Genomic DNA, 13,512 nt, shown 5'->3' with positions numbered 1-13,512 from the left:
TATTGAACTAAATGGTACAACCGCCCCCCTTTTCCACGTGGCGGGGGACATTCCAAGACACCAGTGGATGCCTGAAACCAGGGGTAGAACCCAGCCTTATTAGACTGTTTTTTCTCCTACACACACACACTCCTGATAAAGTTTTACTCACAGATTAGGCACAATAAGAGGTCAACAGCAATAACCAATAATAAACTAGAACAATGATAATGTTCCGTAATGAAAGTTCTGTGGATGTGGTCTGTGTCGAGCTTGTGCTGTACCCGCCGCCCCTTGTGAGGATGTGAGGATGTGAGGAGATGAAATGCCCGTGGTGAGAGGAAGGGAGGTGAGTGATGTGCACATTGTGACGTGGTGGTAGGCTCCTGTGGCAGACAGAGGACGATCATCTGCTCCCAGCCATGCATGGGGTAACTGAGCCCGTGGACCTGGGGGCACCCCTGAACTGCAGAACCGATGCTGTCTGCATGAACTCAGGGCTGTCCCTAGCTGCTCACAAGATCCCCAGAGACGCCTTTCCATCTTGGCCCCTGGCCACCATCCCCACACAGACACATTCACACACACCCACACAGACCCTCACACACACACACACACACACACACACACACACTGACACACACCCTCATGCATTCTCACGGGCAGGCACATACCCTCACTCATACACTGACACACATTCACACTCACACAGACTGTCACAAATGCACGCACACACTGAAACGCACACACTCGTGCACACTGTCGCAGACTCACGGGCACACACACATTCAGATACACACTCACAAATACCCTCACGCTAGCTAACACACATTCACACATATACTGCTGCACTCATACACACACACACACACACACAGACACACACACTGGCCCATACACTCACATGCACATATGCCCTCCCTTCTTTCCGGGCCCTGATCACATTTCTTCCACGTTGCTCAGCCTTTGCCACACTTCCCAGTTCCGACGGGTCAAGCCAGCAGCCCTGCAGGGTACCACATCCTAAACTAACCCCCTACCCGCCCCACTAAACTAACCTACAGACAACAGAAACTGGTTTTCATATAACCTTCTAGCACACAACAGTACCTCAGTGAGTCTGCAGTACATTTTTATTAGAAAGAAATGAACTTTTGCTGATTCCTGAATTATAAGAACATCTCCCTCCCTCTGTTCCTCCCTTCTTCTGTCTCTCCCTCCCTCCCCCTATTTTTCTGTTTCTGAAATTGTTTACAGTTGTCTTTAATGTGACTATATGTATCCTATGTTTATTACTTCCTCTGTTTCTAGTCCTCTGTACTACTGCACTATTAAAATGCTGAAATACTGTGATTCTTGGGATTTGACCCAAAAGACATCTTTAGCTGCCTGTGCAAGCTCAGGAACCCCTGTCATCTCTGTGCTGGGAGACCTCCCTGGTTCTTACAGAAATGCCCCCATTGAGTTCTGCCCCAGAGGATGAGCTCCAGCTTCATAGAAGCCCTTTTACCATAGGGTTGTTTTCTTTGTCTTACTGAATCCCAGGACAAAAGAATTAATAGAAATGAGCGACATATTGCTTTAACCACTGGGCACGCACTGATTTAACATTTAGAGAGAATGCTGGCACAAAAGCGTTTGTCATATTTAACATTTTTTATTTTTATCCCAAAGAGCATCCTAGGTATTCTCAGCTCCGTCTATGGAGTACCAGAAATACTATCAGGTAGAGACATGCAGATGAGACGTTCATTGCATGTGATTTTACTGATGATTTAGAATTGTGGAGTCCTGAGAAATAGTCAAGATATGAAAATATAAAGAGGAAAAATATAATCATATTGTCTGCCTTAACAGAAATGTTGAGGATTTCTAAAGATGTGGCATGGAAATTGGCTTAAGATTTTGATTTGGGGACGTCTGGGTGGCTCAGTTGTTGAGTGTCTGCCTTTGACCGAAGTTGTGACCCCGGGATCCGGGATCAAGTCCCACATCGGGCTCCCTGCATTGAACCTGCTTCTCCCTCTGCCTGTGTCTCTGCCTGTCTCTCTGTGTCTCTCGTGAATAAATAAATAAAATCTTTTTAAAAAGATTTTGATTTGTTGTTAGAAAAGCTTTCAAAACTTTTATAAATCTTATAAATCAAAACTCCTCTATCTGATGAAAAGGATTTTCAATACATGCTGCTGCTGCTCCTGTAAAATTCTTTTCAGGAAGGCTGGCCTTTCCTCACTAGAAAGGATTCCTCATGGAAAGCTGTGAGCCTCAGCCCATGCCTCTTTTGTATATGATTGGCCTTGTGATTGAAAAGGATTATTGTCTAGATTTCCGAGAAAGGCCTCAGCAGCCAGACCCAGGCTCTGATTCCACCTGAGCAAAAGGCCAGGCTCACATGAGAATCTACTTCCTCCCTAACCTAGGTCGATGATGCATCTAGAACTACTGAGAGGATGGCCCCTGATACGTGCAAACTGTACCTTATGTAAAGAAACACCTTTCATGCCTAGAGCATGGGAACTATTATTTTCATTAGAATAGTCCCCTGTGGAGGACCACACGCTCTTTTTCTTTATTTTCTAACAGTATTTTATGGTCTTGACAAAACTAAAAATAAATGACAAATTTGGCTTGACATCTCATTGATCAAACCTATTTTTGAGGCAAAGGCAATGTGACTAAGCACAGGAAGAACCATTACCCACGTTTGATGGTGTTGACCGTTGAGCAGAGCAGTTGGTATTCAAATCCCTAGAGTCAAGAAAACCTGTCACAGATAACTTTTTTATGGGGAGCTTAAAATGCCAAGGCAAAGGTTGGAATGTCATCCACAGAGCGCAACAAGAGATTTGAAGGAAATCTATATTAAACTGTTCTAGTAGAGATTTATGCCACATGGAAAAGTCAGAAATTTCTCTGGGCAGGTGTCAGTGGAAAGTTCTCATCCAATTTCTGTGCAGCAGTTTTAGGGCCTGGCCCAAACCTTTTTTCAGATCCTTCATATTTGTAATATCTACAAGAGCTGGGCTGCAGTTCTTTCCTGGTGCTGACCAGTGATAGGGGACCCAAGGGTGACACTGCTTATCCACCTCACCCACATGGGCTAACATAAGAATCAAATTCACTTACATTTCAGAAAGTGTTAGATACTACAAGATTCTGTGTAGGTGTAAGATGTTCTGAAGTTTCAAGCAAAGAATAAACTTGTGAATATAAAGAAGTTGGAAGATAACCAAAATCTTAGATAATTAGAGTTTTCTAAAAGAGAAAGTTACTTTGAATATCCTCTCTGAATTTTTTTTCAAAGTAAGGATGAACCATTTTTTATGTTTACGGAAGAAAAGCTATCACGTTCTTGTGCCAATCTTTGATACGTTGCGGTTCAGAATGAAGGATCAGATTTTCAACCCACACAAATCTAAGTCACATTAGGAAAGGTTTCACTCATTTATTTTAGTCTGACATTTTTCAAGTATTTGTTTATATATTTTTATTTTCTATTTAATTAATTTTTCTAAAAATAAGAAATTTTCTAAAGACAATATCTAAAATTTAAAAACCTATATTTTAGTATGATATGATATAATTAATATTTAATATTTTAATATCTAAATATTATAATATAACTAATATCTAAAATAATAATTTTTCTAAGTACTTGCCCTCTAAAAATTAAATCAATCCAAAATATACTGGATGGGAAACAACATTCACAGACTATTATTTGTAAATAAGATAAAGTACATTGGTGTAACTTGAAATCACTTTAAAATATAATTTTATAATGTCAGCCCATGGGAAATAATTGTGGGGATTTTTTTCATTTCTTGAATATAGGTTTGTTTTTTGTTGTTGTTCTCTTAAGGTTAAGATTTTTTTTAACTCTTACCACCTACCTTGAAAGAAGGTTCAGGAAGTGATCTTCCTCTGGCATATCTGCACAGCACTGCCTAACTTGGATGGTGTGTGTTCGTTTCCAGAGCTGGAGGCCGAGGAGTGGTGCAAGCACCTCTGCATGGAGTGTCTGGGGACCCGGCTGAACGACATCAGCCTTGGTGAGCCCGATCTTCTGGCCGCAGGAGTACAGCGAGAACAAAATGGTGAGTGGAAGTTGCCTTCTGTTACATAAAGTGCACTAAGAGTTGTAGAACTTTGAGACCAGAAAGGGCCATAGGAATGTTTCAGACCAATCATTTTGGAAAGAAAGTAAACTGATCAGTAACTGTGAAGAGGCTTTCCCCAGGTTGCATAGCAACTGGGAGAAAATACAAAGGTACAATGCAGGTGTCCTGACCTTGCTCTGTGACATTGCAGTATATCTAAATAAATTACTGAATAAGGTAACTCAATAGATACTAAGTTTTGAATGTAGATTTCTACATTTTCTTCTTTGAGAGTTGCTGTAGAATTAGAATCTTAATCCACAAATTGGTCTGTCCTGTTACTTGTAAATAGATTTTTAGGGACTTTGGCTAATATTAGGTCTTAGCTCGGGCTGCTGGAACAAAGTACCCTAGACTGCATGTCTTCAACAACAGGAATTAATTTCTTACAATTCTGGAGGCTAGAAACCCAAGATTAAGGGTCGGTTTCCAGTGAGGATCCTCCTTTTGACTTGCAGACAGCCATCTTCTCACTGTGTCCCCACATGGCTGAGAGAGAGAGAGAGAGAGAGGGAGAGAGAGAAAGCTCTCTTATGTCTCTTCTTGTAAGGGCACTAATTCCATTATTGGGGGGTCCACCCTCATAACCTCATCTAAACTTAATTACTCCCAGAGATTCCATCTCTTAAATACTGTCACCTTAGAGGTTAGAGCTTCAAATGAATTTTACGAAGGCACAGTTCAGTCCATAGCATACTATAACTATGCAACGATGAAATATCAGGGTATAATAAAATTGAGGCTTATGTGATATACATTGTTGACTTACTATATACTGTTCTCTAGCATAAGAGGCATTTCTGAAAATCTGCATGGTCTTGACTAGCATCTCTAAATCATGAAATCAGAGCAATGTGATGAGCTCCTTTTTCTTCATTTTTAAAAATAATTATAATCATCACTAGATGACCTAATCGTGTGAAAATAGAAACTTTTCAATGTTGCAAATTTTTGATGGCCAGTGTTTTTGAAAAGGTTGAGAGGCATCAGTGAAGCCTGACACTAATTATTAAGAAGAAATTCTGGAATTATCTGTGGCTTATAAATCAGACAACACAGTTTGTAAAAGTGTACCAGGATAGCACTTGGAGATCATGATCTTGTTATGACTAATAATGTGCTAATAACTTATCATGGTCTTTGTGGCCCATTAAAAAAAAGCATTATTTTTTTGCTTGTTGCTACCTGAAAAAAAAAAAACAACAACAACAACAACAAGTTTTCCCTGTTAATTGGCTATAAACACATGTGAGCACGACACTTTCGTTATGCTGGCAGTTTTCAGAAAGTCACAGAGGCATTTCTCTAGCTCGTCTTCCAGCTTCCATTTCATATTCCATTCTTGCCCATACTCTCTGGAATTTATTTCATCTCTCTGATCTGTTTCCTAAGAGCTGTGCCACATGCAGGACATCCACAATCGTGCTGCTCAAAGCATGCTGCTCATCCACCGTTTAAGAAGGAAAGAAACTCTTACCAATAAACATTCGTCAAGTACCACATCAAGGAAATAGGAAGAAAGGGAATAAATCAGGCCTGTGGGTGGGAACATCATTGTGTGACTCATTTAGTGTGAACTATATGCTTTTAAAGATTTGGGGTTGTATATGGTTTCCAACAGGACCAATGGATAGTGTACTCCTCTGGTTTATTATGGGTGTATTTTTAATTTCATAATAATGTCAGAATAATTTGCTGAGATATATAGCAGGAGCAGACATGGCCTGCCAAGGCAACTTTTCTGGCTGGTCTGAATGTGTGCTACCCCTTACTTAGCTCAGAAAAGTGACTAACTCTCTTCTGATTTTAGTTTTCTGCTGAGTGAAAATTAACTCATGATGGTTTAGTGAGGTGATGCAAAATAAAGACTAACCCTCATGCTTAATTCAGTTAAAAAAAAAAAGGCATAAGTATTTTTAAGTACAAGTGAAAATGAACAAATTCAAAATAATTCCTGTGTATACAAGAGATCTGAAATTATAATAACATTCAATGCCATAAATGGCTTTCTTAGATTTATTTTGTTTAATATTCCTAACTTCATACAAAGGGATATATGTGCTTTTTAAAAATAAATTTTAGAAAGTTATGAGCAGTGATTTAGTTGGAGAAGGTAGTGTTTGATTCTCTTAAGCAACCCCCTAAAAGTACATGGTACCCTATAAGGAGATGAGCAAACTTACTTAAGCACACAGACACACTAATGATCGCTGAGACTTTTAGTCACTGAACATGTTTAGTGTTCAGCATTAAAAGGAAACTTTGTAGATGAAGGATCTCCTTTCCCTAGAAATCACCTTTCACATGGGAGTATTTCTCTTCGGGTCCCAATGCCATCGGCATGGCCATCACTCCAGGCTCTGCAGGTCTGTGTACACTTCCTTTAAAATGCCTCGAGTCAAATAAATAAATAAATAAATAAATAAATAAATAAATAAATAAATAAATAAAATAAAATGCCTCGAGTCCAGGTAATAACACCTTTTCTTTCTTCTTGGCCCACTGGGCTTGCTGAAACTTTTAAAAATAGTCACTCATAGTATAGGAGAACATGAAAAGCATAAATCTTGTCAGAATATTAAGATTATAGGTTTTACTATTGTTAGCTCAAAAATTTCAGTATTTATGTATATATCTACATCCTTGCTGCCTGAGAGAGAAACACACACAGATAGACACAATTTGTTACTTGCATACCTTGATTTTCTCACTTGCTAATCAACGAACTTCCCCTATAAATATGATAATTCCATTTTAGGATCCCTCTTGAAATAAATATCAGTATTTCTCATGGTGAAGACTAAGAATGCTCTTCAAACAACTTCAGTCTGAGCCCTGGGGGCCCTATGATTGCTTTAAGGACTCACCTATTCCTAAAGACAGTACTCCTGTTCATTTTACTATGGGGAGGGAAAGTATTTATTGTTGTGGCTAGCTAATTAAAGTCTTTCAAAATAATATTATCCTTTAAAGGTGTCTTTTCTTGTCTTTCAATCACTATTCCAGATTCTTCAGGCATAACACTTCCTAAACATAAACCTTCACTTCCAAATACATGTTTGAAGTCATTAATATGTACAGATTTGAAAGATTCGTCATTACAGATTCAGTTTTTTTCCTTAAGGCATTTTAATATTAAATTATATAATATATTCTTCATCAGAAACATTATGTTACTATTTTATCAATGATGTGCTTGGATTTAATCTGAAATTTCTCTTAAGAGATAAGATAGGTTTGCCAGCAGAACTGATGTCAGAAATTACATCATTGTGGCTTGAGGTAATCTTGTGGTATCCTATCATCAAGGAAGGACTCACTACTCACACTTGACCACAGCATTTTTTTTTTTTTTTTTTGACATTCAGAATTGCTTCTTCTCCTCTAATATTTTTCTGGCTCTTCACGCCACTTGGTCTTATTTACTCTGAGACTAGCTAAGAATAAACATTTGTGCAAATAATTTTTAAAGGTGTAATGTGTGTTGCTGAGATAAAAGTGGTTATCGATTAAATTCTTCGCTATAATCATCTTTATCTAGAGCTGTCAGCTGCTTTCGTATTGACCCAGAACCCACATGGTTTAGGGGAAAGTAAACACACACAAGTGCACACACACACACACAAACTTATTCTTAGACTTTAAATAACACTGCCACAAGAAAGTGCATATTAGGTCAAATTGAACTTTAAATTCTTTTTTTAAAAGATTTTATTTATCTATTTGAGAGAGAGATAGAGAGAGAGCTTGAGCATGAGGGGAGGGACAGAGAAAGAAGCAGACTCCCCACTGAGCAGGGAGCCTGACACGAGGCTTGATCCCAGGATCCTGAGAACATGACCTGAGCCAAAGACAGGTACTTAACTGACTGAGCCACCCAGATGCCTCTTAACTTTAAATTCTTACAACTTCTAGAATCTTCACATCTTTCTGTAATATTTAAGATAGCCTGCACTGACGTTAGAATGTACAGTGTTACAATAATGGTCCTTTATAAAGGATTCACTCTACATAATAGCAATTTTAGAAAACAAATATTACATGTCAATCAGTAATAGCAGAAGCATCATAACCAAGAAGGAACTCACCTGTAGGAAATACCTGCAGTTGTTGTTAGAAGTGGACTCCGAGGGTTTGTCCAGTTTGCTGTTGATGCAAGAGATCGCCATTTGGAACAAAATGGAAAAGTAACCTCAGACTTTGCCATCCGGTTAATGCAGAGTCAGATCTGAAGGCTTGATTTTATCTAGGAACTGGTGTCCCTGTTTATGAAAGGACTAGAACTGGTACAGATTTTTACTGTTAGCCTAAGAATGTGTATACCTTCCTCCAGAACCAATGCTCCACAGTATTCCAGTGTTTTTTCTAAATTATTTACCTGGGTTGCCATAGTAACCATGCTTCTTACATTCCACTCAGACACTCTCGTATGTCATTCACTGATTCAGTATTCACCCATCAAACATTTTGAGGTTATGATATGCAAGAACTAAGCTGAAGAAATGTAGAATTCTATAAAACATGGTCATTACTTTTAAGAAGCTCATGGAGTAGTGAGGGAGATAAACCTTGTAAACAAGGTGCATAGAACATTGTGTTTTAAAATAATGCTGTGCTGCGTTACTTGACACACAAAATCTCAATAGCACAGACCTGGAAGTGTATCTTTATTATTCATGCACAGATGGGTTGGCCAGGATTCTGCTGACTCAGGCTGGGGACTGCTGAGATTCAGCCCCAAGCTGCATGTGGTTGGTATCCATGTCTTTTCCTTGATGTCTTTTATCCTCCTTACACTAATGGCTACCCAAGGCATGTTCTCAAAACAAAAAACAGTAGTCCAAGCAAGCAAGCCCAAACTTGCAACACAAAATAAGCCTCTGCATGTGTCATGCTCACTGATACTCCATTGGCCAAAACAAACCCTATGGCCAAACCCAAAGTCAGGAGGCCAGCAGGACTCTCCACCAGCGAGGCCGTGACATGAATTAGAACTTATTTTCTACTATGAAGAGGAAATGAAGAATTGAGGAAAAAATTATGTAATCTACCATCTGAGGTATAATAAGCGCATGCTAAAATAAAAACAAAAGGGAAATGCTGTGGTATAGGTAGATCAATTCTAAACAGAACAGACTACTTTCTTCTTTTTTAAAATTATTTTTTATTCCTCCAAACAAGCCTTTTCAATCAGGCAAGTCTGGAATCCTTAATGCCCATCAATCGTTAAAGCCAGTATTTGCAGGACCTTACTCACGTGGAAAATGACCAACTAATGACAAAACAAGGACAACAGTAACAATAAATGTCTCCCTACTTTAAGGTTCTTTTCCCCAATTTTTCAAAAATGACCTCAGGTAAATCATACTCATATACACATATTCTAATACACATTCTTTATAACCAGTAATGAAAAGTTTTCCAAGTTTATTTCTTTGTCCATAGAATAAGCCTGAGCAAAACCAAGTTTTGCATGGGGAAAAGAACCTACTTATGCCTGTGTTTGAATTTCTAAAATGCCATACACATACTCTAGTATTTCCCAAAGTGAGTTCCAGGAAATTCTACTACTACCACCACTCCTACTACTACATGCTCTTGGAAATGAGTTTATCGTGGAGTGAATTACTACTATATACCAGTGTTGTGGGCTCAATTGTCCCTTCCCCAAAATAAGATATTTTGAAGTCCTAAGCCCTCAATGCTTCAGAATATGACCTTATTGGGAACAGGGTCTTTACAAAGATAACTGAGTTTAAATGAAGTCATTAGAATGGACCCTAATCCAATATGACCTACAGTATATCCTTATGAAAAGGGGAAATTTGGACACACAGACAGATGTGCACAGTGGGAAGAGGATGTAAAGACACATGATAAGAAGATGGTCATGTGACTGCAGTAACACATCCAGAAGCCAAGGAAGGTCAAAGATTGCCAGAAAACACCTGGAACTAGAAGAAGCTAGATGGATTCTCCTCCTAGAGCATTCAGAGAGGTCATGGCCCAGCCAACACCTTAATTTCAGATTTTTAACCTCTAGAACTATGTGATCTTAAATTTATGGGGCTTTTTCAAAAGATTTATTTATTTATGAGAATGAGAGCCTGAGCACAAGCAGGGGGTGGGCCAGAAGGAGAGGGAGAAGCAGACTCTCCACTGAGCAGGGAGCCCAGCATGAGGCTCAATCCCAGGGCCATGGGATCATGACCTGAGCTGAAGGCAGATGTTTAACCAACCAACTGAGCCACTCTGACACCCCAAGTTTATGTTGTTTTAAGCCACCTAGTTTCTGGTACTTTGTTACAGCAGATCTAGGAAACTAATACCAATTCTGTATGATGGTCACAACATGCCTTAACAGAGTAAAGTTATTGAGATGCTCTATAGTAAAGATCTGGTTTAATTTTGTATAAAGTAACATTTTCCAAACTCAGTTTTCTATGTGTCTCTTTCTGCACATAACACTTATTCACACCCCATGTAACTTACCTTCCATGAAACACAATTGAAAATGCCACTATGGCCAATGAAGGTGATTATCTATAGGGAATACTGAAAGGTGAAGGTGATGGGAACAGCTACCCCATCAGGAATAAGATGATATTCATGAATGCAACACAAAATCTTGAATGGGACACACTATTTGCCTAGTCTTGTGTTGCATTGCTTTAATTTTCACTATCAGATGGAGATTGACATTGTATATGATTAACAAAACTTGGTTAAAATTACCACTTTCTTCATTTGGTGGTCTTCAACATGCACTATGATGGAATAAAGATCAATACCATATAGATTTCTGACTCTTTTTGCAATAAATGGGTCAGGGAAACCAAAGATGCTTTATAGTGCTTATCTTAGCACATGGCCAAATTGAATTGATCCATTTGTCAGACTGTAACCATGGCATTGCAAAGTGAGATGCATACTGGAAGAACTATCTTGAAATACCAAACAAAGGACCTTATCCTGTTTCCTTTGCCCTGGAAAGATTCCCTGTACAAACACAATGAGAGCAAAGATGTAAATTTCAAAAGCATTCCTACTTATGGGAAAGAAAAAGCTTTTGAGGGGAAAATGTTGAATCCAGAATTACTGGTATCTCCCAGCCTCAGGCAAGAAGAAAAAAGAGACTGAAAATAAGTTTTATGGAGAGTAAGAAGTAAATACCTTGCCTTTCCCTTTTCCAAAATGGGAATTCAAGCGGACAGACACACATTTATATCTCCTCATATAAACTGGAGATTTCTTCAAGATCAAGTACTAGAATTCTTTATCTCCAAATTGGATTTGATGACAAACATGGGAAGAATAGTGGGGAGACATCAGGAATGCCCAGAGACAGCTGTAAGAAGTCAGAGAACCTCAACTGTCTCAAAATCCAATGGGACCTAGAAGGGGGTGCCCAGTTTCTGGGGGCCCACACTGGATTCAGACACTATCTGGAGGTGGAAGTTGCCCTATCACGGAGAACAGAGTGATGTAGCTTCACAGGGATGTGGAGACATACAAGCCAGATAAGAGGACTCCCATTTCCTCTGTTGACTCCTGTGACCATATCAATTCAGCCTATATGAAAAGGAGAGGAAGCTCCAAAAATTGAACTTGACCACAGATTAGGTTAAATGAGTCTTCCTTTGACAGAAACTAATACAAACTTACACACAAAAAAGAAAAGAAATCTTAAATGAATTCAATATATAATAATGGGATTCTACCCTTTGAAATAGCCAAGTTTTGATTAACTATTTTTTTAAACCACAGTAAAGCAAAGTAACATAGAGCATAAAATTCCAGCATGGGACCTGATCAACAGAAGTTGCCAAATTCAGTGTATCATCAAGTTCTATTCCACTTCTAAGCTCTAGAGTCATGATCAAGTGACAGAAATTCTCTAAATCTCAGTTTCCTACTCTTGAAAATGATCATGATAGTATCTTATAGGATTGTTGCTAAGCAAGAAAATTCTGGGCCCTCACCCATACCCACAAAGGATTCAGGACCAGATGTCTATATTTTAACAACCTCAGTGACCCTAATGTGCATTAAAATGTGAAAGCTTCAGGTAATAAACTCAATTATAATTTGCTTCAAAAAATCTAGCAGTGATTTTAGGATTTAGTCATTTCTTGCATAGTTTCAGAATTACTGACATAAATTGAATCACAGCATCCTTGTGTTATCTTCTTAATACCTGTTTACATTATAATGATAGCCCCTTTTTACTTCATAGGGGTTATGTGTGGCCTTTTTTTCTTAATCAGCATTGTCAGAGATTTACCTATTTGGTAGACTTTTTTTTCATTATGTTTTAAATTGTATTAATTTCTGCTCTTATTCCATTTGAATTGCTTCACAGTTTGGGGTTTAATTGCAGGTTCTTTTTCAAATCTCTTGAAATGGATGTTTGATCATTAATTTTCAGCTTTTCATTTTTCTAATATATTTTGAAAAGCTCTATATTTTTCTTTGAGCACAATTTAAAATTCCAGTAGTAACGGTATCCTTTCCCAGTGTTCAGGTTATAATAGATGTTAAACTTGGAGGGGAAAGTGTGGGATATGTTTTTAATTTCCATCTGCCATAAGGAAATTTTTTTTAATATTATCTCTGATTATAGGATTCAGAAATAAAATCTGATACATAATTAAAATCTTTGAACTTCACTGGATAAAGATATTTTTAAAAATATAAAGGAAATGGTTAGGAACCATACAAAATAAAACAATATTAAAAGTAAAGCATTAATAATTTGACAATAAATTGATAATAAATTTTTAACAAGTTGTTTTTTTATTAAAATATAGCCTTTCTGGGATCCCTGGTGGCACAGTGGTTTGGCGCCTGCCTTTGGCCCAGGGCGCGATCCTGGAGACCCGGGATCGAATCCCACGTCGGGCTCCCGGTGCATGGATCCTGCTTCTCCCTCTGCCTGTGTCTCTGCCTTATTCTCTCTCTCTCTCTGTGACTATCACAAATAAATAAAAAAATTTAAAAAAAAATATAGCCTTTCTCATGTTGGGTTAAAAATAATCTAATTTAAAAAAATAATTTAATTGTATACCACTTAATAGAGATTTAAATTACCCAAACTGACTCAAGGAAAAATAGAAAATCTAAAGAGCCCATGCCCATTAAAGAAATTAAAATTATTGGAGTGCCTGGGTGGCTCAGCTAAAGAGCCCGTGTCCATTAAAGAAATTAAAATTATTGGAGTGCCTGGGTGGCTCAGTGTCCAACCCTTGATTTTGTCTCAGGTCATGATCTCAGGGTTGTGAGATCATAAGATCAAGCACTGTATCAGGCTCCATGCTGGGTGTGGAGCCCACTTAAGATTCTTTCTCTCCCTCTCCCTCTGCCCCTTCCCATT

The 13,512-nt window shown here is 38.3% G+C and overlaps 1 protein-coding gene and 1 long non-coding RNA gene across 4 annotated transcripts in view; one reads left to right on the top strand and one right to left on the bottom strand.

Annotated features, from left to right (window-relative positions):
• The window catches only part of LOC144306055 (uncharacterized), a 117,442-nt gene extending 108,953 nt beyond the window's left edge, over positions 1-8,489 (bottom strand). Inside the window, exons 1-4 of the long non-coding RNA XR_013373109.1 lie at positions 8,228-8,489; positions 6,437-6,531; positions 4,530-4,628; positions 3,873-4,045 (exon numbers count right to left, since the gene is read on the bottom strand). This is a non-coding gene — a long non-coding RNA (uncharacterized LOC144306055). The remainder of the gene's footprint in view (positions 1-3,872; positions 4,046-4,529; positions 4,629-6,436; positions 6,532-8,227) is intronic.
• The window catches only part of DOK6 (docking protein 6), a 369,850-nt gene that overhangs the window by 201,231 nt on the left and 155,107 nt on the right, over positions 1-13,512 (top strand). For all 3 annotated transcript variants that reach the window (XM_077885115.1, XM_077885193.1, XM_077885253.1), the window contains one exon: positions 3,957-4,076. In XM_077885115.1, coding sequence (XP_077741241.1) covers positions 3,957-4,076 — 120 coding nt within the window. The remainder of the gene's footprint in view (positions 1-3,956; positions 4,077-13,512) is intronic.

The sequence above is a fragment of the Canis aureus genome, chromosome 1 (assembly GCF_053574225.1).
Source record: "Canis aureus isolate CA01 chromosome 1, VMU_Caureus_v.1.0, whole genome shotgun sequence".
Lineage (NCBI taxonomy): Eukaryota > Metazoa > Chordata > Mammalia > Carnivora > Canidae > Canis > Canis aureus.
The sequence above is the reverse complement of the archived record's forward strand: the minus strand, read 5'-3'. Positions and strand labels throughout refer to the sequence as shown.